The following is a 26,280-nucleotide window of genomic DNA, read 5'->3' as shown; positions in this document are numbered from 1 at the left end:
CTGGAAAAGAAGGGCTCTTTGCAGCAGTAAAGTTCTGAAATTGATTGAATGGATGTGTCCCTCTCCTGACCATATCAAGATCAAGTTGTTAATTCCAGAGTTAGAAAGGAGGCTTAAAGAAATGTATTCTTACCTAAAAGTTGTTTTGGTAGCTTTTGAAAAATCCAATCCAGTATGTTTGATTTTATTCTTAAAGGGTCACAGTGCCTATTGTGCCAATGTAATCATAAAAATTTTCCATCTGGGAATAGGTCAGTGGTTTATCAAGCTTGGTCTCTCCCCCTACACATATGTCCCAACCTTCTGAAAAACCCAGCAATGATATCTGACACAGTGGCCTCAGGCAAAGTGATTGCCACAGATAAAGTTAAATATGCATTTTCCCTTTCTCTAAATTCACCAGCCTCCAATAGGGGCAAACAGAGTATAGAGAGAAAATATGGAAGGAAGGTCACTTCTTGTCCCTCGTTCCCATTTACTATCTATTTTAAGAAGCTCCATTACACCCATTAATTTAGAGAGGATTGGGAGATTCAGTTTGGAGAATTTCAGTTTCTACTTCCCGTTTAAAGGAAGAAGGTCCAGGGGAGTCAGTTGGAGCAGGAATGGTGTCTTCTTGAAACACAAGATGACATTTCTGAAGGCTGACAAGGCTGGTGTGGGCCTGCACCCACTTGGAAATATAGACTTGTTAGGAATGATTTGTGTAGCCTCCAGGCCTACTTTGGGGGATATCTCTGATTCAATGATGGTTCAGTCTCTAGGCTTAGCCCTTCATCCTCTCCACCCACAGCCAATTTGCCCACCAAAAAGCTGTCCTCACTTCTAACTAACCATCAGTGTATAGTGTATCTCCATGCAAGTTTCTGTCCTTGAGAATTTAACCTATCAAAGTATCAAAGTGACTTTTCTTAGTAAAAATTAGTTTACTATTGCTCAATGAGCAGAATAATGCTATTCTCCAACAGCATACTGTCATAAAGTCTATTCATGACACACATATCTTAGGAGAACCATTTGCAACTCTTAAAAGGGCAAAATGGAGATACTAACTAAATGTCTTCTCAAGAGCTGGAAATAAACAAAAGCAGCACTTGCCAATGAATGAAAACAATCATGATATCCTTAAATATGGACTGTGCCATACAATCCTTAAAAGTTCCTGGCATAACTTTGACTAAGCCTATCTCTCACCCCTATACCCACCTGTCCTTGGTATTTCATGTGGATTAGGAAAGTCTTCAAACACTTGGGATGAGAAGTGGAAAAGATCACAGCCTAGAAGTGGAGGCTGGTTTGTTTTTTCTGTTTACGTTAGTGGCCCACCAGGGTGTTCGCTCACAGATCATCAGCAATTGCCAGTGTTTCCTTTACCTCCTGGACAGTGTGGTCCATGTTCCAGTTAGACCCCCACTTCCTTTTTTTTTTTTTTTTCCTTTGTATTTAGAGGACAAATGCTATCAGCATGGTGACTGCTCTCTGATGCTCTTTCTAGATCCCTTCTTCTTGGGGCCTAAGTTCAAATAGGAATCTGGAAGGCTTTGGGTCAGTAAATTAGTGACTGAGACATTCTCTTTAGCTCTTAAGAGTTGACATAGGCTTTTACAGAAACTCGGTAAAGGTATACAACACAAATAGTCTTCTGTGCACCTGGCTTAGGTGGGTGGTTCTAGGCTTTTCCTTTCTGAAGGTCAGAACCAGTGTCAAATTTACAGCAAACCCACTTATGATGCTTGCTGTTCCCTTTGGTTTTTATCGTCACAGTAGGTTTAACCTGACGAAGAAGTAATTACGCCATTATTTTTTATGTGGTGCTTTATTACTTGCTTTTTAAAATTGGTTTCCAGCATCTCATGAGCTAATAGCAACAAATGTGTGATTGTAATGTTCACTCCGTCAGGAGACGTGGGGTTATTGCGGAAGTGGCCACATACCCATTGCCCACACAATAACTGTCACTCCAAACAAGTGAATTGCTTAACTAAACATCTATTGATTGTAAGTCATCAGGGACCAATATTAAGACCACCAGAATCTAAAGAAGATTAAATTCTGGCTACATATACAGATGTATTTTGTCAACATTTTGGTCAAGGAGACCCATTCCCCTGTGGTTTACAACTCCAAATTTGGGGTGAGTTAGAAGCAGTAGAACAAGAACCTCATTGAGGTAACCGGTGAGTGACCAACTTGGTTCTATCCACTTCTTAAAAGACAGGTGTCAAGATCAGGAGCAGAAAAAAAAAAAAAAAAGAGCCATGGAAATCCCCTCATCTTCACCCCTCCTACCATACTAAAAGGAATGATCAAATCTGAATGTGAACTTGGCATCATAACTTTTGCCTCAGGACACCTGGAATTCTACACTATTGTTGGGACTGACTTGACTCCAATCTGGAATTGAGTGTCCTCTATGTCTCTTATACCTCTTGTGATTAGCTAAGCTTCAGTTGGGCAAACAGTTTGCCAAACCGTTACTCTCTTGGTATGTTCAGATCTTTGGGGATTGTTGAGTGAGATAAAAGAAAACTAGACCCTCTGGATTAAGGCATTCATGAGTTTCCTAAAGTTGTGTTTGTCACCTACACTCATGATCTTAGAATGGTCTACGTTTGACAGTTTCTCGTCAGACCTCTCCTGGTTGATTACCCAGTTAGATCAGATTAGTGCGGACAACCCCTGTCATTTTAAGCTCCCCATTTGATTTCAGTGCCATTATTTTCTCTCCTGGTATTCCTTCTACTTTTTTGACCTGCCTTTGTCTTTGTCTCTGAATCTTTTTCTAACTATTCCTTAACAGTTATTGTTTACTATAGCACTGTCTGTCCCTGGTTTTATTCTCACACTCGTAGTTTCAGGTATTACCTATATCTTGACATTGTCTATAACATCAACTCCATCCTTGATCTTTTTCCTGAGTTTCAGTCCTTTGTTTCCAACTGCCTACTAAAGATTTTTACATGGATGCGCTACTGGCACCTAAAAAGCATGTTTGAAATGGAACTCATCATTTTTTCCTTCCGTATGTAATTTTCTTCTTGCAGTCTTTATCTTGCTGAATGGCTACTCTATCCACTCAGTCAGATATATTAGAAATGTTAGAGTCATTCTCCATCCTTTCTTATTCCTCACACCTAATATGTTACTGAAGTCATATAAATTCTATTCTAACATACCTCTGAAATCTGCTTTTTCTCCATGATCACTTCATCCTTAGATGGTCCTTCATTTTCCATTTGGATTATTACAAAAGTACTGACTTTAAAAATCCATCTTTCATTGGACTTCTGTGGTTATGCCTTTGAAATATAGATCTGATTGTGTCACTCTTATGGTGTGGAAAACCTGAAAGAGCTCCTTATTGCCTACCAGATAAAGTTCTTATATGACACTCAAGGCCAGTATGTTACTCACGGTTACTCTTCAGTACTTTCCTCCCAGTGTATAAGCTCTGCTCTCCACAAACTGTATTATTCAACCTTATTTGAACACATAATGTCCTTTTATAGCTCTTGCCTTTGCTCATGCTGTTCCTTTTGCCTGGAATGCTTTTCCCACCCTTTTCAGTAGAAAAATTCTATTTATCTTTACACTTTCAACTTAAATATGACTTCTTTGATAAATGTGTCCTTGACTCCACTACAGAGAATTACTGTTTTCCTTTCTCTGTGCTGATTACAGGCCTGGTTCCCCCCTGGATTATGTACTCCTCAAGGGTATATCACGGTGCCTAGAAGAGTTTTTCCAACTCAATTGTCTCTAGCTGGGGATACACAGGAAACTGGGCTTGGGTTGTACTTGTCTTTCTTTTTATCTTCTTCATCATACAACTTTATATACAGCAAAAAATCCAGTTTTATTGGATTAAGCAATGTAAAATATCCCAAGTCTGGGAAAGAATCCCATCTTAATTAGGTGTTTCTTACTTTTTCCTTTGTTCCCATCTGGTCACAGGATTTATATTGTTTTAAAACACTTGTGTCTTCTCCAGGCAGAGCTCTATTTTAGAGTGATATTTGAGAATTAGAGGTGATGAATTCTCTGAACTATAATTTCAAATTAGTTTAAGTGAAAGAAGAAAGGCTGAAGCCCAGGGACAAGTGAAGCATACTTGATGTTCTCCTAGAATATTGCATCTTATTTATCATGTTGTTTTGAAATCTGTGTCTTTCTGCCCCTCTAGATCTGGGAGTTCTTGAGAGTGGGAAATATGTGAATAGTCTAATTCTGTATTCCCACATCTGCTCCTATTTCTAGCACATGGCAGGTATTCTATTAATGGTAATAATAACTGCCTGTTAAGTGTTTATTATGTGCTAAGCACTGTACAAATAGCACCACATCAAATCTTCCCTTTATAGATAAGGAAAACTTAAAGAATGTAAGTGACTTTTCCAAAAGGCATGTCACTGGGGCACCTGGGTGGCTCAGTTGCTTGAGTGTCTATCTCTTGATTTTAGCTCAGATCATGATCCCACAGTCATGGGATCAAGCCCTGTGTCAGGCTCCATGCTGAGTGTGAAGTGCACTTAAGATTCTCTTTCTCCCTCTGCCCTTCTCCCCTACTTGCGTGCTCTCTCTCTGAAAAACCAAAAAACCCCAAAAAACAAAAAAAAAACACCCAAAAAACAAAAGGTATATCACTGGTCAGTGATGTAGCCTGGATGCAAATCTAGCTTTGTTTACTCCAAAAGGGAAGAAGAGTGTGCTATTAGAGAAATGCAAGTCAGATGAAGTCTGGGGTAGGTGACAGAGGTTTCTATGGGATATGTGTTAAGACATATGTAAGACATATAAGGAAAGGACTAGAACAGATTGCAGATAGAAGGGGCTATGGAGAGCAAGTAAAGCATAGGAAAAGTCCTGGGGGCCAAAATTATTAGAGGCCTGTTCTGGAGGCCTAACTTGGCTGGTCTAGCAAAGAGGTTAAGAACAGGGCTCCAGAGTCAGACTGCTTGGGTTTTCACTCCTCGGTTCTGCGGATTTAGGCAAGATACTTAACTCTTCTAGGTCTCAGGTTCCTCTCTGTACAATGGGAATAACAGTAGCTATTCACTGTAGGGTTGTGGTAAAGATTAGATAGGTTAATCCACGTAAAGTGCTTGGCACATAGTAAGTCCTCAGGAGGCGTTTAGCTAATGTTGCTGCTATAATAATTATTGTTGGAAGAAAAGAAACACATAAATGAATGCAACAGGAGTGCCATGGGGTATTTTAAATTTGAGGGAACGATGTAGCACTGTAAGTCTATTGGATACCACACAAATTACTAGTTCAAGGTAGTGCATATCTTAACATTAGATTGCACTGCATTCCTTGTCATAGTGCCATAGCTTTGCAAAGCTTAGTTATCAGCAATTACTGTGATCAGATGGAAGTCTCATGTAAAAATTAATGCAGAAGAGGAAAGAGGGTGGTGGTATCCAGTCTTATTCCAAAATTTAAGAAGTTATGCAGTGCTCGACAGAAGCACACATATCCCATCAGAAAGTAACTGTGATTGTTTTAGAATGAGATAAAAATATTACTATATTATTTTTTCTTCCAATTTCTTTGTATTGTTTTTCAAATGGCTGCTATGTTGTTAGGATATAAATATTAGGCGGTTTGGACCTAAGTAGTTAATAAACAGAGCTGCTGAGCATTTCTTTCCACTTGGAGGTGCTGTGGAAAGATTGCTGAGCTGCCCAAGGTGCTATGAGTGGAGAAAGTCTGAGAAGCTGTGGAGTAGATAATGAATAAAGATATAATCACAACATATGTGTGTTAAGGCTACAGAGAAAAGGGTTCTGACTCTGTTCAGGTAGAGGAGACTTGAGTCTGAAGCTAATGATACACAGCAATAATAATCATGTAAGTCAGGTCAATACTGAAAATGGCTGACTTCATTTATTTTATATCAAGATGCCATTTAGTTGGACTGTAGGCTGATGATAACGTCTAGGCTTATCTGCAAAGCCATTGTAGCTCTCTAGGTAACATACTTGTTATAAGTGCTCTTTAACTTATTAAAATACTACCGAATAATCAGTTAATCCTCTAATCCCTATTCCTGTCTTATTAGTGGATTAATGGATTATTTGGAGTCACTTTTCTTGGGACTTTTTCCCCTCTCAATCTGTCTAGAGAATCCTGCTATAACATCATTATCCAGCTCTTCTGAAACCTGTCCACCAGTTTAGAGGAAGCAGCTCTGTGAACAGTAGGAGTAATTTTTTGAGTTGTCTCATAAAACCATGATATTCACAATCACAAGTAGGACCTTAGCCCAGAACTCTGTGCTTGGTTAGTGCGGGGCTCAGAGAAGGGTTTTTTAGCTTTGGAGTCGAGACTTGGTGCTGTTCCCTGCTGAGAGCCATAAGTTACTGGTAGCTTGTTCTAGGAGAGTAATAAGTATTGTTGTTTAGCAATTGTGTTGTTGAAATTCAGCTCCACTATGTCTGACAGTATTTATCTAAAATACTTTCCCTGGTGCGTGTTCAAGTTCCAGTAAACCGTGTCTTATTGTGCGACCTTTTCATTTTCCAGTGAAAAGGGATCAGCTCGTCAGATAAAAGCTACAAGCCAGAGTACAGGAAAAATGCGTGCTCAGAAAATCCAAGCATGATTGAAAACAAGATGTGTTAAATCAATGCGGTTTATCGCCTGCCTATTCCCGGCAATTGCTGTTCTAAGCTCATTCTGAACACACACTGGATGATAAAACTACGGTGTCAAGCACTCGCTGGGGTGGGAACGCAAGAAAACATGTTTATCAGACAGGCTGTGTGATTTTACCCCCTTGATAACAGTTATTGTCAAAACTCTTTGGAAAGAAATCTGAAGAACAATTATAGAAGGAATATTACTCCTGTTCTATCAGAAGATATGCCAGTCGGGAAGAAAATTATAGATTTATCCTTAAATGCTAAGAAAGACAGACTGTGTTGGCTTTCAATACTTAAACACCATCATCAATTACACAGTGAAAATCATCCTTCTCTTCTAGTTCAAATGAGCAAATCTGGCTTTGGAAACCTAATCACAAATGATCTTTTTTTTTTTTAAATCATAAAGTGAAAAAGATTGAAAGGCAAAAAAAAAAAATCATGAAGATCTTTAAGCTTCTGTTTGCTTGAGGGATTTAATTTTAGTTTTAAACTTGTATCAAATTTGGAAATCTAAATTAAGCCTCCTGAAAGGCCAAGCTGTTCAGAGCACATCATATGCCATAACAGGGGCAACTTTTCTCATCAACTTTATTACAATTAGAGAGCAGTACAGTTTTCCCTAATTATTGTACATTCACCTACTTCCCATTTTAGACAGAGCTTAACCCTCCAGGGCGATAAGGGGGTCTGTTTATGGAGAGTTGTTCCACTTCTGCCGGTGACTTCTCGCCAAGAATCGTCTAGAAAATACCAACTGGTTGTGACATGAAATTAGTGGGTTTTATGTATCTTAACAGCATTCTGTGTTCTTTTTTTCCCAAAGGACAAATCAACCTTTGAGAGCCCAACTCAAACATGACAGAAAACTCAGCTTTTTGGTCATTTGTGGGAAAAGTTTCAAATACGAGGGTGGCCTCCCCCGAGAGGGTTCGTGTTTGTCGATGGCTGAGTCATAAGTGGCCAAGTCAGGCTAAGTGACTTGCTCACCTGTACAAAGTCAGGGGTCTGTGCCTAAGGGTTCTTCCTCGGGGCAGGTTTCCATTTCACAGATACTGAGTGACAAAGAAGCCATTTAATGGATTTGCTAGCAGAACTCGTCAATATGTTGCAAATTGGGATTCATTAATATTAAAATAAAGTAGTCATCCTGGAAGAGTAAGTAAAGCACCGAGGCTTTTGTTCTGATTCATACAGTTAGCACTGTCTGTGCCTCAGTTTCTCAAATCCCAATTGGGAGCGATGATTTTTGACATTTATGGCACAGCATATTGAAGGAATCACTGAGATAATGTCTATAAAGCACTTGATATTACTGGGAAAACAGTATTATGTGACCTCAGGGTATGTTTAAAATGACACCTCAACAAGTAATCATTATGATTATTAACATCTATTAAAAATCTTCAGAGGTCCTTATAACTTAGAGAATAACTGAGGTTCAGGATGTAAAAACTTAAAAATTAGTTGTAACCTGTCTAAGTGTAAATTGGTATACATTTTGTAAAGGATAGTTAGGAAATATATGTATCAAAAGACTTGAAAATGTGCATATTCTTTTATCTAAGAATCTCTCCTGTTTTTCAATATAGTACTTCTTACATCAGTGAAAATTTGCAGGGGTTGGGGGGGAAGCATACACCCCCATTAACAGAGGATTTGTTACATAAATTTTGGCCATCTATCTAATGCAATATGCCATGACCCCTGGAAAGATTGAGGTGGATATAAATATGTATATAATCTGTATTCATACAAAACAGTATTGCGAAAATGTCTGAAAGCGTGGGTACTAATATAAGTAGTGGTTACGTATGAATAGGAGTATCATGGGGTATTTTTTTTCCTCTTTTTTGAGTTTCTTTTGTATTTTTTATACAATAAGATTGTCTTACTTTTCGAGAAACACTAAAGCTGTTTCCATTTTAAAAAAACAAAAGGATGCCACTCAACTCTTTCTTCAGGCTCTTGATTGCTCTTGCTTGTGGAAGAGTTCTTAATTTCTAAAGGTACATAAGCTCTTTGCATTCCAGCTGACAGCCCTCAGGGTCTTCCAGCTCTTTCTCCAGGAGCCCCAGCACGTCATCATCCTGGGCTTTGATCCACTCCCCCCCCCCCCCCCGCCCCCTCACTTTCTCTCTTCAGTTTGTACCTTGTATGTACCCCTGGCCCCATTCTTTGTGGAAAGGACTTAGCCACACAAGCCAACTCGTACCTCTGTACCTTTGGTAGAGAGAAGTAGTAATTCCTTTGCTTGGTTTTTGAGTCTCAGACTTTTTGCCACACATCGAGAAGTTTGAAAACTACAAATAAGAAGTCAGGGCGTGTTCAAATCCAGTTTGGAAATTTTCTTTTGGCTCCTATGTTGGTAAATTCTGCCCATGTTGGCTTCATCCTGACACCCTCCTGGTTCAGTTACAGCTTCTGCAGCGCAGTGAGCCTCTTCCCAAACCTCTCCCGAACCTGACTGGCGCCCGAGGCAGGGAACTGGGTTGTAAAAGTATTTCACATTGAAAGCAGGGCTCTGCTTGCAGGGGATTTGGTTTTAGGTTTCTTAAAGAGTGTGTTGCTCACTTCTACAGAAGAGACGACCGGAATACTGTTCATGCGCTAAACATCTAGGAAGATAATGAAATATCTAAGTGACGGAAATGCAACAGATTTCTTCATTAACCATATTTCTGGCTCTTGTTTAGGTTTCTGGTTGATTTTTCGGTTTATATATTTTAAAGTCAGTCTTCAAGATAGGTTTGTGAAGATAACTTGCTGTTTTATTGTTTACCTCTAGTTGTTAATTTAGTGACTGAGGGAAAATTGGGGCCATTATGGAACAAAAAGGCTCGCCTAACACATATGTAATAACTCTCATGCCCAGAATGGATCTGCCTTGAAGGGAAATGCTCTGCTGTTACTCCTTTAGTTCAAATATAGAGTAGTCACCAGGGAAGCTCGGAGACCCAGGTGCTGGTTTTATCATTGCCTGTGCTATGAGGTTTTATTTATTACTTGGCATAGAGTCTAGATATTTGTTTGGACATTAAATGGCAATAGAATATAAATATTACCTTCCTAATATCTGCATTTCTTTTTATTTCCAGTCAAAATGACATCATGTCACACAACCATTAAAAAAAGGAAATTAAAACCCCAGAAATATGTTAAAGCGCTGCAGCGAGTCTCTGAGCTATAAAAGCAGGGGAACTCTGCGCTAACATTGGAATGGCACCGAAAGAGCTTTTCCTGTGCTGTTTGGGAACACAGCTCTCCAGCCCCTCATTTCCATTGTTTCCAGGAATTAAGCATTCAAGAAGTTCAGAAGGACAGAGGAGTGATTTCTCTAAAAAGAAACTCTGAAAAGAGAAAAGTCAGTTTTCATAACTGAGAATGCATCCTTCCTGACTATAAAATTTTAATTTGCAAATAAATCCCCTTAGAGAGAATTTCCTTACTTGATGTGTGTGAAGTGGATTTAAAAAAAGACTAAAGGCATGAAAAGGCCACAAATGGCATTTAGTTACAATTTACTCATTACAGATGTTTTGAATGGATTTTGTAATTTTTTTTTGAGAGAGAGCATGTGCACGTGTGCACATCAGTGGGAGAGGGGGCAGAGGAAGAAAGGGAGAGAGAGAGAGAGAGAGAGAGAGAGAGAGAGAGAGAGAGAGAACCCCAAGCAGACTCCCTGCTGAGTGCAGAGCCCAACACAGGGCTCAGTCCCACGACCCTGGGATCATAACCTGAGCCAAAATCAAGAGACGGATGTTCACCTGAGTCACCCAGGTGCCCCTGGATTTTGTAATCTTGTCATTAGTATTCGTGCATAAAATCTAATTGCATTATTTTAAATGTTCTTTGCATATAGCATTTCATGCTGCATGAACACTTGGACACTGTAAATAATAGTTTTTTATTATCAGAGCTGTTCTGTCTTGACCAGGACCTCAGTTGAAGCCCAAAGAAGGGCTCTGCTTAGATTGGTTCTGCATAGAAAGTTACTGATTTCCTCTGGGGGAGTTTGAGATTGTGAGACCGGGAAAGCCAGCCCCCACAGCCATTTATAAACAGTTCCAACACAAGGCCAGATGTAGGGGTTTGATTTTTTTTTTAACTATTTAATTAACTTTTACTCTTTGAAAAGTAATGACTTTGATGCCCCTGAAATGCTGACCAGTTCATCAGTCTTTTGGGGCTGGATGACATATTTCTTTCAGAAAGTTTGTTTTTAAGGGCTTTTGGTTTTGTGACACAAAACAGTTAATTCCTACAAATGCCATCTGGATGCATGGTGGGCACTAAAAATGATGATTGAGTCAATGGAGAATTTCCTATAATGTGGAATTTTTCAGATGCCTACATTGTTCCCATTCTACTGTGATGATTTAAAAATTGGGGCTTTTTCAATTTGGGATTACAGGTTTTTCTAGACCTCTGAGCCTCCCTTATTCTGCTACTGTCCCTGCCTGGTTTCAGATGACACCCTCCGAAGCCCTTTTCAGAGAACATGGACTAGGTATTTGGAAGCGGAGTCACAAAATGCTCTCTCATTCTTGCCTTCCTGTTGCCATTTATAGCTTCATCTGTTTTTCTTTTTTCAACCTAAGATGCTCATGCTTCTTTATTTGTGGTTAATTATGCCCAATTAAGTTTTTCTTTCTTTCTCTACTAGATTCTCAGAATTGTCCTAAGTTTTAGGGGGAAAATTGATTAGTCCCATTTCTACTGGTGCCCCCTGAGCCCTGTGCTTGAATACAATGAGGTCACTTTGTTGAAGGATTAACTTTATATTACATTCTTGCAGAGTAGACGTATGTCCCTAAGGTACGACTACCCCCACTGATGAAATAAATATACCATTCTTTATGATTCCTCCTCGTTACCCTCTCTGTTGATTTTCAGAGAGTTTATGAATAGTCACATATTTATACAACTGGCCAAAAGTATACTACTTATTTTTCTTATAGTCTGTAATAACCTATGCAAGGTTATTAAAGGGTATACAGACCCCTTTTAAGGCATAGTTTCTTATGTCATTACTTTATACAAGGAGGTCACATTCCATCTCGGCAACAATCTCTTGCTCTTAACCTTTTTCTCTGATTATAAAAGTAATATATGTTCATTGTGGAAAATTCAGAGAATGTACAGCACAAAGAGAAGGAAGAAAAGCACTTTAAGACCCACTTTTTGGAAATAACTACTGTTAAGCAGTTTATATACAGACATATTTTCTTTATTCTATGTATGTTCATTTTTTAAAAAGTAACCATATTGTATATATGCTCCTGTAATCTGCTTGTTAACCTAGCCGTATATTATATGTCAGTAAATAATTTTTTTTTCCCTGTAGCATTGCTTTTGAGGACTGCATCATATTCCATTCCATGGGTATGCCATGATTTTACCATCCTCCTCCCTAGCCACTTAATCTGTTTTTAGGGGGTTTTGCTTTGTTTTGTTTTAAGTACCAATCTTTATCAGATGACCCTTCTCATTCAGTAATCCTTTTTTTTTTTTTTCCTCTAGTCAATGCAATGAGAGAACTCATCAGGCACATTTGAATTTAAGACAATGAGCTTTGTCTTGCATATTTTTAATGCTGTTTTTGTCTATAGCACTGGACCACACCGTTGTAATGGTCTATACCTAAATTAAGGGCAGGTTAATATATTGAAACATATGAGTGTAGAGCAAGTCATAAAGGCATGGGAAATAAATTAAAAGCCTTTATCTAACTATCTGAAATACATCCCTTCACATAGTATACTTCCATAGAGTAGATGCTTATTTCCCTTGAATAATGAGTTTAATATATCTTAATTACGTTTTGTGGCAGAATGACTTCTCCTCAGCTCTTTAGCTGTTAGTTCCATATGATATTTGAATTGGCTCTTTTAATTGCAGATACTAAGTGTTGGTCATTCTGCTGTGAGTTGGCTGTATGGACAGAGAAACACATCCTCCCCTCATAATGTCAAACATTCATTCATTTAACAATCACCCGTTTCTTGACACGGTAGGAATTAATTCATTATGCAAACAACTGCAGGAACAGGTCAACAATTCAAGTTTTATTGGTGGCTTAGCCTGAAAAACAAAAACAAGAATTAGAATTTTCAGAATGCTAAATTATGTCTTCAGATATTAAAATGATACACTTAATTGTTTAAAGCTATTTTTATGGTTAAACATCTTGGATGGCAATTAGTAATATGGGTGGAGGATGGATGTGATATATAACTTAAACCTAGGTGCTCATTCCTGTCCCTCTCATGCTTTTCTTGATTAAATACCATGGATTTTACGAGTAACAGCTTCCCTGCATGAAGAGTTCTATGGCTTTTTCCTCTACATGTCTAATTTGAAAAAAGAATTCTTCTCAAGGGTTTAGAAAGTAATTCATAAAATGGGAGGAATAATAAATATTGTGCCTTAACTCATATACTAGTATAGATAGAAAGATTTGGTACACCTGGGTATAATTTTAGTTAATTTCCACAAGAGACAGGTTGAAAGTTTACTGTTTGGAAGCTGGGGAAAGGGGGAGAAGATGGCTAAATCTCATATTTGTAAAAATGATTACATTGTCTTAAATGAAAATGCTACTCTATTAACAACTTCAATAAGCATTGCATTTGGGAAAATCTTTTCAATAAAAAGTTACCTGAAGTTCACTCCAACTTAAAATATACAAGTGAGGAAAAAGTACTTACTCTGATTTATGTGTCTTTTGGAGGTGTAATTATTGGCTTTTTACTCACCTATGTAAAACAATGTACTTTTGTAAATGGATTTCTGGCCACTTTACGCAGCTTTTTTTTTTTTTTTTTTGCCTTTTTTTTTTTTTTTTGCCTTTTTTTTTTCCTTACATAAAAAGTAAGCACTGTCAATCAAGGAATTTTAAGGTTTATTTCCTCTTTAGAAATGATTGATAGCCTTTTAGATTTACAAGTTGACAAGTTAAAGGGTTCTATTGGTATAATTATGTACTAAATTCACAGTCTTTCAATTTAAATGTCCTTTTAAAACCACAAGATTATCATACCTGTATTTTGAAAAGTGGGCCAGTCAGTTTGGGTTGGTATACAAATTGCTTCCATTAGCCTTGGGACCTATTTGAATTTAATACAGTTTTTTAAAGTTAGTAGTAGTATGAATCTTACTTTTGAAATTTAGGTTAATGGAAATGCATTTTAAGTAAAGCATGTGGCAACTTGTTTTCTAATGTATAGCTAAATGTCAGAACTACAAAGACTGTCTTTTTACTCGGTGTGGGAGAAAATATGTGGTTGAAAACGTTAGTTACACTAAAAAAGAAAAGAAGAAAAACACCCACCCTCCCACCCACCCATTACTTAGAGGATACGGGGGAAGTGGGTAGAGGACTGAGCTGCCATCTTTTCCTGGTCAGATGAGGAAGGCTGAAGATATTTCATACCTTGAGAAGGAATTTTGAAAATTATAGACCAGAGTCTACTTCGTATCACACTTAATTTAAGGAGGCTTTGAAGAGAGTGTAGACAATATGAGTACAATAAGGCCCATTGTCTCCGAATATTATTATAGGTTTGTTCTTCTTTTAGTCTTTTTAAGAATTTTTCTTGGAGACCCATATGCTCTATGCTAGTGCTCCACAGAGGCTAGTCTTTTTCCTGAAATAATACTGATGTTAGTGAATGAGTCTGTCATTTTAGATGTGAGGGTGTTGTATCGAGGACATTTTCAACACCTATCACCTTGCAGACTCTATCAAGTGTAGACTAGGTTTTCTATGCTGAGAAGATCTCATCTCCCTGCCCCTCACCACGTTCTTGCAGGCTTAATCACCACAGAGGCATCGACTTGTGGGGTGTGCTGAGATCTACTACAGATTTTTCAGTTAAGCAAGTACTTGTAATTCTGCTGTTTATAATGTGTGGATACCTTCAGACAAGCCCTTGAGTATTTATTTTGCCCTGAGCTTTTAGCCAGTGGATCCTAAAACTTCATATCAAATACCATTTTACTTTCTATTTTTGATTATGTAAGCAATATAGAATTTGGCCAGAAGAACTGAGTTCAGGAGTCGTTACTAAGGTTCCTACCAATGTTCTTTTGAGTGAGTCCCTGCCTACCATGGTAAATAGCAGAAGTAGACAGTGAAAATGTTCAGCAAGGGGATTGTGCATCTGCTCATCTCGTGATGTAATTCAAAAGTATAAATTAAATTTCTGAGTTCTAGTTGTTTCCATGCCATCAGTGTTAGTTTCTGTTTTATTTAATGAAATTGTTCTAATCCTGTGACTTCTTCCTTGCAGCGCTCAATGAACCCACCATCGATTATGGTTTCCAGAGGTTACAGAAGGTCATTCCTCGGCACCCTGGCGACCCCGAGCGTTTGCCAAAGGTCAGGATTCTTCTTTTTGGGGTTACAGTCTCTGTAACTTGACTTGAGCTTAGGTGATTAGCAGAAACCTTTGCTGTTGATAAAATTAGTTCATAGGTGAACAACGCAACATTTTTGTCTTTTGTGTGTTTGGTACTATAAGGTAAACAATAATAAAAGTAGCAAGCATTTATGTGCCAGGTAGTGTTATTCTTATTTTTACATATATTATGTCATTTCTTCCTTTCAAAAACCCTCTGAGTTGGTACTTTTATTTTAGAGAAGAAAATAATCAAGCAAGGAGAGGTTAAATCATTTGCCCAAGGTCACAAGCATGTAAATTGCTAAACTGAGATTCAAATCTATACAACCTGGCTCCAAAGTCCAGGTTATTAATCATTGCATCATATCAATTCTTAAGAGGAAAGAGAACACTGGCTTTCTACCTATGTAAGGATTTATACCTATCCCTAATGCAGCTAGAACTCAAAAGAAACATATTGGTAGATCTTGCAACTGGACAAATAAGACAGAGCCTTTTACCTCCAGAGGCATCCTACCTAATTGGAAATAAGGTATAAAAGTGTGAGAAATTAAACAAAAATTCAAGAGTAATATATGTCATGCAGCAATACACTGAGATTGCCAATACAGAAAGTAGGAAATTCACATATTGACTTCTATTCTGTACCTGTTGTCAATATCAGGGGTATTCTCATCTCTGTACCTGAGGAACACGGGCCTTGTGTCACAGAGATCACTATACACAACTAGTCACTAGAGGAAGTAATAGATAATTTAACCAAAGTGCAACCAAAGTCCTGTGAGGACTCCGAATAGAGAACAATTAAATAAGTTCAAAATACAGAATTAGTGGAACTACCATTCACCATTTACTGACAGCAAAATAAAGTTTCATTTATTACACAAATGGAAACTATTATAAATTCAATGAGTAGATGAGAGGTGCTCTCCTTGCTGGAATAAGTCTAGAGATATGTCACTTCTGAGTCTGTTTTGCCTCATAAAACACTTACAAAAATGAAGTTGGCGTCCTTCTTAGCTCAACAAACTTCTTCGGGGGATTGGCTTACTGTCAGATCCTACCTGTGTGCCTGGTACCCTGTCAGAACAGACCTTGCCCAGGAGAAAAGTGCCCCCCCCCCAAATTGTTGCATAAATGAGAGGAGCCAGTAGAGGAGAGGAGGGACACTACCTGACTGAAGAGAGAAGAACTGTGACCAGCAAGAATGGGAGTTCTCTACCTAGACCTGGGGGAAGAAGCACACAGCCTCAGTCTCTAGCTCTAGCTTCCGGGAAGAGCCTTGCTTCCTCCCAGTGTTGTGGACCTTACTGAAAGCGTTTCACCTCAGGAGGAAACCATATGTTATGTCAGACTGTTCATATCCTTGTCTTTGAAACAGGCCTCCATCGTACACATCCTTCTCTTTCACCTGACTTAGTGAACGGCAGTCTCCGTCTGTAGTATAGATGTGCCTCGGAGAGATTTACTTTCAAGGCCCTCTGTCTAGCAAGAACCTAGCTCCCATGCATTTCCTGTGGGATTATAATTGGTAATTTTATAGCACAATGATATAAATGATGTGTGTCCACCCAGTGGTCAGTGCCTGAGGTGTCTCAGTGGTAGAAAGAAGACATGGGCACAGTGACAGACTTGTCTTAATTTTTCCTTTTGGCGACAGTCTTCACTTTACACGTGGCATTTGATGTCTCTAGAGTCTGCTGAAGGACCTGGAGAGTCCGATTGGCAGGGGTGGAACTCGGAGCAAGGACATTTACTAGCTATGCAGCAGGGGTCAAAATTCTTGTTTCTTCCTCCCCAAATTCTTTGCCTCTGTGCCTCAGTTTCCTTCTCTATCAAATGGAGATGGTAATATTTTCCACTTTTTTCCAGTTATTTCAACCAGTTATTTAACACTCAACAAAAGGTAGCTTCGATTATCTGCAGGTGAGTAAGAGTGGGATTGTTGCTTCTTAGGTCTCTTCCATCCAATCTCTGCAGAGCAGGAAATCTTAATCCTGGTGGCAGTTGAATGTATGATTCATCTTCTGTGCCTCAGTTTCTTCATCTATAAAGTGGGGACAATAATCGCGCTGACTTCCCGGGGATCATGTAAGGACAAAAAGAAGTAATCCTGTGGATGCACTCTAGCACAGCTATCTGGCTCACAAGTTGCTTCTCTGTAAATATTTATTGAAAAACGGAAGATAAATCTGACTTAACGGTTGAGGTCTAAAGAAGCCAGGAGGTACTTTTCTTATTCATAATGAAATAAGAGAAATAGGCATATAGGGCTTATTTTTGTGTACTTTTAAAACCATTTTTACAGTTGCACATCACATTCAGAAATGTTGAACAAATAGCACAGGCACGTGTCACTGCATCCCCGGTGGCCTGATGGTGAAGTTCCCAGCCCTCTTTTCCTGGGTTTGGGAGGAGTAATCAGGACACAATGGATTTGTGTGCTGAGGAAACACTCCGCAGCCTGCATCTAGCCACTTGACTGCTCAAGGGCTCTGGCCGGAGCCGCCCCAGGAAGTTCTCTGTGTGACTCAGACCAGAGTGGCTGTCCTCCTGGCTCTGAATGTTAAGGTGGAGGGAGAGTTCAAGAGCAAGGTCAGGAAGTGGTGGATGGAGCCAGCTCGAGGTATTCCTGTGGACTTGGGAGATTTATACTCAGGCTGTCCATTGTTAGAGGGATAAAAACGGGCTCCGCCTTTCTTAGAATCATGGTCAGTGTTTGTCAAACAGGAGTGTTTCAGTGAGCCATGGACCACACACCTTAAAAAACAAACTGCACTTTATTAAACCCATGTGTTTGTGAATAGACAAAGCTAGATTCATACAACCACCCACATATTCTGTCAAATGAAACTGCTCCAAAGACCAAGCAGACAGCTTTCCATAATAATATGCCTTTGTATACTGGCTTGTGCTTTTTCAAAGAACTTGTACATGTTTTGTTTTATTGGAGCCCCTCTTATGAGAGAAGTCAGGAAAATAGACATCATTCCCATTTACCAAATGAGAAAACAGGAGCAAGATGAACCCTTCTCTGTCAACTATTTTGTTCCTGAAAGTCACCATTAGTGATAGTGGCTGTACGCACACATTTAAAACAGTATAATTATCCTAAGCCCAGGTGTTATTTGGTTTCCTTTTTCAGATGCGCAGGGAGAAAGGTGGACTAAGATTTTAAATGGAACCGTTCTGTTCTGTTTCATACAAACTTGCCTCCCTCTCTGGATCCTGGCAGGAGGGAGAAGAACACGTGATGGACTTTGGGGTGAAGGTTGACTCTTCATGTAATGTGGCGGTGAGGGGATGGGGACTGTGGTCAGTCAGAGACCATGAGATGCAGGCATGTATGACGCAATCCAGAAGCACTGAACAAGGAGTTCTCTCTGTTTTGAAGGCCAGCGGTGTCTCCACCCTCTTTCAGTGTATTAGTTGTCTTCCTGAGTGGGCAGTGAGCATTAGCACAGAGGCATGGAGAGTGGACAAAACCTTACTGGCATTCTGTGTGTTGGCAGTGAGTCCCAGGGAGCACGTAGTGCCACTTCATGCCCAAGGTGTGCCGGGCACTGCTCTATCAAGGTGTTCAAAGAGCACAGAGGCCGAGAGAGTGAGCTCTCACTCAGCTCAGACAGATATGGAGTTGGCAAACCAGATCCACTGCTCTGTGCAGTGACTCAGTCTTTCCAGCCTCTGTTTTCTCTTCCTCAACGCATGGTTGCTGTTGGGCATTGGTGAGATAATTTAGGTGAGGAGGTCTCTCTGGTATCTAGCAAGACTCCAGTACGCAGAGGCCACAGGCCCTGCAAGGCAGGGACTCCCCAGTCCACAGGAGCCAGAGGCCCAGAGGGCTGGCGACTTGCCCGACTCCACAGCTAACAAGTGGGAAGACTAAAATTCGAGTCCTTGGGCTTGACTGCCTCACTGTCACCATTGCATCATATTCCCACTTTTCCTTCGGATCTGGAAACCCAAATAATTCTGCCTTGAGGTGATTAGCTCCGGTCTCCTATTCCTCGCCTACACCTCTCCCCCATCCTACTTAAACTCTTGCCAGCTTTCTCGCATCATCCCACTGAAGGGGGTTGGCATGGGGACCTCCGTGGGGCAAAAGTTTCTCTATCAGAGCCAGTCCCTCTTTTAGAGAAAATAAAGCAGTTTGAGAAAAGTAACAAAGGCAGCATTTGTGTATTTTGCTTTATGGAGCTGAAAATATCTGGTAAATTGATCCAGTGGGAGTAATAAATACACATTACTTTATCTTGTTCTTCATGTCCTATACCCCTGAGCCTTGATAGAACAACACCACTTAATAGACTTAAAAAAGAGTAATTACACTCATTGGTTGTGTGATTTTTCAGCCCTCCCAGCCCTGCCTGACCTTCTAATTTAGCTCACCGTGTCTAACTAATGCATTTATATTCATCTTTTATGAAGCATGTATAGTACAGAATTGACTTTAGAGCTTTTTTCAAGCTGTCCTCCCAGGTCTCCAATATGGTTAGTAGTAAGGAGAGTGGGAACCATCCATCTCTATACTGTTCACATGTATAGATAACGCATACACAGGGCTCATGGCATTTTTTTATTTTTTATGAAACATAATAAAAAGTATTTATTACATTTTTACTTTAAAGCTTTTATACATTCTAGCATTATTTACAGCTAAACATGCAGGCAAAAGATGCGAGTGTTTTTAAAATGATTACTGTTAATGTTTCTGCTTGTCAGAAGTGCTTAAATTTTCCTGCACTTTGTCTAAAAACTTAGTACTGTTGCCTTTTAAGAACAACACATTTAAAAGATCTTGCAAGTCAGATTTGCAAACACTGCTGACAGTTTGTGATGAATGATATTGCAAAATTTGCAAGATGTTTGTCATTTTGCACAGCTGACATATTAAGGAGCAGATTAAGAAATGCAAAACCCCTATGGAAAACAACTATCCCAAACAAAAACCAAAACAAACCTCAAGCAAACCTTGAACCCAGAGAACACACACACCAGAATCTCTCACCCGGGTTTTCTCTCCCAACTTCCCACTCAGCCAGTGGAACCCAATTGTTCTCAGTGCATTTTCTCTCACCATATGGTCTCCTCATTACCATACACTAAGAGTCCATATGGGAAACTTGTGAAATGAACTGTATTCATTTTAACTGCCAGATGAGCAGCCTTTTGCTTTGCAAGCTTAGCTTAAGTCATCTGCTGTCTTCATGTTGTTATGGCAACACGGCACCAATAAAAAATTCTAATCTACTGTAAGTGATCACAGTATTTTAAGTGCTTGCCTATAACTGCCCTCAAAGGGGAGGAGGGAAGAAGGGTTATATTCTTCCAAAGAGCAAAGGGTTGTTCTTCATTCCAGCAGGTGTCACCAAAGAAGCTGGTGAGATGGGTAGAGGTGCCACCGTGCCCATGTAGTGTAGTAGACATGGATCGTAAGGGATGTGGATTGCAGAGGGATGGATGGTAGTGAGGATGGACTGTAGACTCTTTGGGAGGGTCCAGACAAAAAGAAACACTGAAAGTCAAAAACTGCAGTTCTTCCAGCAGACATGTTACTCTGCTGGTGCTGTGCAGCCTGCCACAAATAAAACTCTAGATTCTAAACTACACAGGCAACAGATCCTTTTGGTAGCTTCTCCTTCACTGGCATGCGAAAAAATCTCAGCCTCCACGAGTCTGCTCTTCCTGTACATGGGAATTAGTCATTTCCAACACTGTGCTAATTAAGAGCACCTTAAAGTAATGGAAGTAGGCAGCAACATCCTTAAATATAAATCATTTTCACCTCCGTGGGCCACATGATATGTTGCATCTCTGTCGCTCTATCTGTATTGAAAGTGAATGTTTATAGTCTCAGTTCATCAGTTCACATTAGCCTCATGCTGAATATTTAAACACAGAACAATTTGAACACACCATGAAGGAAGACAGTGACTGCACTTTCATTTGGAACAGCAAGGGCTCATCTAATAATAATTTAGTAAATCAGCCATTTAGTGGCTCGGTTGTGCACTGCATTGTGCCAAGTATTATTCAGTTCAACTGTACACTTGCAGAATTGAAATTCAGACTCTCGTCACAGGCACTGTTTTTGCTCAATGGAGAGACAAGACCCAAAATCACCCTCCCTAAAGAGCGTTAGTGTTTAGTGATTTATCATAAATACAGAGCTGGGGCAAAATAAAACCAGAGTCGACTGTATACAATGTATTCTAATTATGCTGTTATTGTTTTAGTCTTTATGCAAAGACTATCAGTGATTCAAAACCTGCAGTTGCATCAGTGAAAATACAAATAAGAAATCTTTGCATAGCCACATTGCCTGTTAGCAGAAAAGGGGGATGAGTAAGGGTTTCAGAAAAGGATAAAGAAAAACCTTCCATTTTTGTCTTCCATACCGTGACGCTAGCCACTCTCTCAACTTATTCATTCGTTTATTTTTGTAATTTGAGGAAACTCTATTAACATTATATCCAGGAACCCAAATGACTCTACTCAAACAAAAATACAGAAACAAAAAGCAAATCATATGGTATATTGAACTCTTAGGAAAAGCACAGTTGAGTTTGAATACAAGAAGCATTTTGTCTCTGCATTCTCTTGTTAAACACACAAACTATGGGATGCATACCTTTTCTTCCTCTCTCCCCTTTATCTGCCAGAAACCTTGCGGGCAAATCCCACAACCTGTTTTGATAATGCGCTCAATTTAGAGGCTGGTGTCCCCTCTACTTTTGCTTCTTTTAGTAGGGGAGTTTAGCTTGATCTATGCACACCTGAAATTGAATATAGAATCGTGTATGTGGTTATGAGTATGCAATTTTTTAAATGTTTATTTATTTTGAGAGAGAGAGAGAGAGAAAGAGAGAAAATACCAAGCAGGATCCACACTGTCAGTGCAGAGCCCGGCTCGGGGCTCGATCTCATGAACCATGAGATCATGACCTGAGCTGAAATCAAGGGTCTGATACTTAACTGACTGAACCACCCAGGTACCCCAATGAGTATGTATTTTTTGAGGGGAGGAAGATTATAGCTTCATTTAAAAGGCCCATGATCCTCACAAAGAGCTATAATTTTCCCTTCCTTATTTTGTCTTTAACTGACTTATTTTTCAGTTAAGTTATTCCACTTGTCATTATTATATCAGGCCCATTTCGGAGATGGGACAACTGAGGCTCAGAGAGGCCAAGTAATCTGCTTTAGCTTATGCAGCTGGAAAACGGAGTTTTCTATCTCACCAGACTTCCTCACTGTTAATCTGTTCAGAATCTTTCAGTGCTATTCAAATAGGACTGCATCTCAAACAGCACTCAAGGCACATAATGCACATATATGAATGCATATAATTTGCCAAAGTTCTCTGGAAAATAAGGGAAGATTATCAATATTATGGCTGGCTATTGCTCAACAAAGCACCAAGTGCTGGCATTAACACTGCTCTACAGATGAGGAAACAGAGGCATGCATTTACAATGCTAGTAAGTGCCAGAGCACGGATTTGAGCCAACTATATTGAACTCCAGAGCTAGTATCCCTAAGCTCTGACTCCTAGAATTAAGAAAAAGGAATTTGAAGAAAAAAGGCAATTTTGCAAACCAATGCTAAAAAAATCCTCAAGCTTGGCTAGGGATGGGGGTTGGGGGGGGCGGTAGAGGAGAGGGCAATGGTAGTATGGACTGAGGTTAGCTCACAAAGGGCCAAGCCAAGCAAAAGTGGCAACGTGAATGAAAAACATGCACATAGAAACACTGGAGATAATTCTTTTTCTCTTTAGCAGTAGAGTCATTGTCATAGGGACTTGTAATGTCAGTTATTCCAATAGCTGGATTCTGGAACGGAACCTCTTGCAAGTTCTTTTTTAGTACTGAGCTCTTGATGAGGGTAACTGTGTTTATCCTACTTCGTATCACATCCGCTGGGCAGAGGAATCAATGTAATTACTCATTAGTTCAGGGAGAAGTCACAGGAGGAGCAAGGGCTAACTCCTGTTTCCCCCTTACAGTCCAAAATCCTCCTCTTGGACTGAAGCCCTGAGAAAGAGACACTAGGAGGTAGGTCTTCAACCTTGCTCACTATTTTCAGCCTTGAGTTACACTTCAATTAAGCATCAGAGTAATAAGAACTGAGCCCCAGCAGTCTCGAGGCAGTGGATTTTAATTGCAGTTAAACTCAGGACCATCTGTAAAGCCTTGAGAATTTACAGTTATCATTCGTCTAGAGGTACATATAATAACCGGTGATGTTGGAAAATTTAAGAAGCAAAGCAAACTGTATTTTTGGCTCCCTTAGATATACTTAAAGTACAACATAGTTCCAACATGCATATATCACTTACTCAAGTTTAACTATACGTACTTGTCCAAATATATAAATATACACATCTGTATACACGCACACCAAACACATACATACACATACATAGGTATGACAGTAAATTTCTCTGTTTACTCAGTGGTCCTTTGACTTTCAAACCAGATATTTATTCTGCTTTGCCCTAGGGAAAGGGAAGCCACAACCCAAAGACAAAGAGAAACAGAAGTAGTTAATTTTCGGCTTTTGTGTTTCTAAGAGGCCAGGCCTTGGCGACTTAAAAGATTTTCAAGGGTAATTTTGACTCTAGGCAGTTTTTGTTTCATGTGCTGACTTTACAACCCACCCCTGAAAAAGGCACCTCTGTCCATAGCCTTCTCTTTAAGCAGAGACTTTTATCCTGATCAGAAAGTCGATTTCCAAGGCCACTCAGCAGGACCTAACCCAGAGCGTCGGTCTTAAACCAGTACAATGAATTGGAATAAGAAGAGCCGGCCAGAGGTTACCAAGTTCAGCTCTGTACCTCCAAGCAGGTCATATTCACAAGGGTGCAGGCACCATTTTTCACTGTATTTGTGGCGGGAAGCACCCCAGGCTCCCATTCACCAATTACCATGACACCATTTAGAAGAGAATGCCAGGAGACCAAAAAGAGGGGGAAAAGCCATTGTCATAACTCTTCTCAGGAATACCTGGTTTCACAATTTATACTTAACTGCTGACACTTGAAAAGTCGAACATTTTGGTAAAATGAATCAAGCTGTAATGTTTCTTTTATGAGATCCCCTTGCAGGAAAGGGAGGTTTGGCACCTTGTGGAGACCAAGCTTAGTTATCCATCATAGTAGTCAGCTGTCCTAGCCAGCTTCTCAGAGGTCACGCGATCGAACCAACAGCTCTTACAACTATATTATTGCTTACGGAACAGTAATTGAGGCACCAGATAAAAATTACCTGGTCTAATAGGCAGCGAACAATTTTCACTCAATAAAATTATAAGCCAAATCATTCATTTCATAACACTCTGGCTAATTTATTTGTTGACCTTTTATTATCCATAGCTCTTCAGTGGTATTAACTGCAACTCAGACAAAATCTCTTGTTCATTTCACTTTCATTGATTTTTTTTTTCCATTGAGGCAATAACGGCCGCTTGAAAACAGCCTTTTTCTTTCCACTGTAAAAGTCAATCATGTAAGTTAGTATGTCTTACGTTGGTATAGCTGCCTTAGCTTACAACCCACTTTAATTTCATGTGATTCAGAAGTCTTCTATACCATGTTTGCAACAAAGGCAAAGCTTTCTGCTGCGCCTCTAGCCACATGGCACGATGATACATAATAATATGTTTGAGAAGGAAGAGTGCTCTCATTTAATCTGAACATCAAATCAACTTTAAAATTAGAGAAGGTTCAGAAATCCCCCCACATTTTATTTAGACTGGGCTAGAACGACTTCAATGCCTCTTGTATTAATAGCAGTAGACCCTTTCAGATTATTTAATTCCTTTGTTGTGGAAATTTCTGCAGATTTTAATTGTGGCTTGAATTTTATTTTTCTTTGAAGAATATGGGCAATGTGCATGTGCTAGAACATTCAGTAAGCTTCAGCTGAAGCTTCTTATATAATAAAATACCATGAAGTCTTTAGAATGCAAGGTTGTAAAATATAATTGTTACACATTTGGCATTTTATGCCTCCCTAGAAATAACCACTTGCTACCTACACCTCATCTATGCTCCTCCTTTCCATTTCAATTTACTCTAAAGTGGTCCTTAGCCATAATGAGAATGCCCCTTTCAACAGAGACATGTTTAATTATATCAATGCTAGATGTAAGTGACTCTTCTCAGTCATAGGGCTTCTGAGTAAAGAGTGCTTAAAGTGTGGCACAAAAGGTTTCTAATGCTCTGTGGTAAGCTCTATTTTGAGTTCATATTACCAGAAAAATGAAAAATTTGAGGAATGTCTCAGAGGATCGGAAACTAAACAGGGCTCAAGTATTATTTTGGTTTGTTTTACTCCTTCCCTCACTGCCCTCATTATATGATTTTTTAGAATGCAAAGTCTACCATTGTGGAATTTTCCATTTGGCTGAATAAACACGAAGGAAGTTGGGATCTAAAACTACCCTCCACAGAAATTACCTCTCAGTACAACTAGTATTTATTGTTTTGTACATCCAGCTCTGCAGGAAATGGGCTGTGAGAAACTTCCAATCAATTTTTCAGTTTTCAGGTGTTCCAATCAGCAGTGTCGCCCAGACTTTCAGAAGGAAATGGGGAAAGAGCTAGAACTTAGAGGCTCGTGAGCTGAGTAAACTGTTCAAAATCTGGACCCATTGGTAAACTCTACAGTGAGAAGGCAAATGAAATTAATGCTGATTCCATTGATAGATGCTTATCGCCTCTAAGCTGGGGTGGGGGAAGCCTCTGCCATTCCACTCCATTTTATGTTGCCGATATTTGGGCCCATTGCATCTTGAATCCCCCGATAAAGCAAAAGAAGATTGGTGATAAATAGGTGTCAGGGAAATGTGCAGTGACAGAAAGGTATTGTATTTCTTTCTCAGGAATCACCCAAGTTTAGCTTGACTTTGTAGGTTAGCTTCTGTTTTCTTCTACATCCTGCAAAACATTTCCCACTTGAGAGAGCATAAAGCCAAGCACAGATTGTCCTCACAATTTTCTGAAGTATCCCGGGCCTTAATTTTCAAAGGGGGTGCCCAGAATCTCAAAATCTGATTCTAAAATTTGAAATTAACGTTGTGTTGGTAAGTGGATATTCCTCTGGCTTTATGAGCTGAAATATATGCTCTGAGTGAAGGAGAAAGTTCAGGCCACATCCCCTGCTCATCTGGGTTTGAATTACTCAAAACATTGAATTGGATTTATAAAGGGACACCATATTGGA

General features: G+C 39.4%; 1 protein-coding gene across 11 annotated transcripts in view; it reads left to right on the top strand.

Annotated features, from left to right (window-relative positions):
- Positions 1-26,280, top strand: part of EBF1 (EBF transcription factor 1) — a 390,438-nt gene that overhangs the window by 341,242 nt on the left and 22,916 nt on the right. For all 11 annotated transcript variants that reach the window (XM_019433724.2, XM_019433720.2, XM_019433723.2 and 8 more), the window contains exon 11: positions 14,942-15,030. In XM_019433724.2, coding sequence (XP_019289269.1) covers positions 14,942-15,030 — 89 coding nt within the window. The remainder of the gene's footprint in view (positions 1-14,941; positions 15,031-26,280) is intronic.

The sequence above is a fragment of the Panthera pardus genome, unplaced genomic scaffold, assembly GCF_024362965.1.
Source record: "Panthera pardus isolate Hobbes unplaced genomic scaffold, ASM2436296v1 HiC_scaffold_2, whole genome shotgun sequence".
Lineage (NCBI taxonomy): Eukaryota > Metazoa > Chordata > Mammalia > Carnivora > Felidae > Panthera > Panthera pardus.
This window is presented reverse-complemented; position numbering and strand designations above follow the sequence as displayed.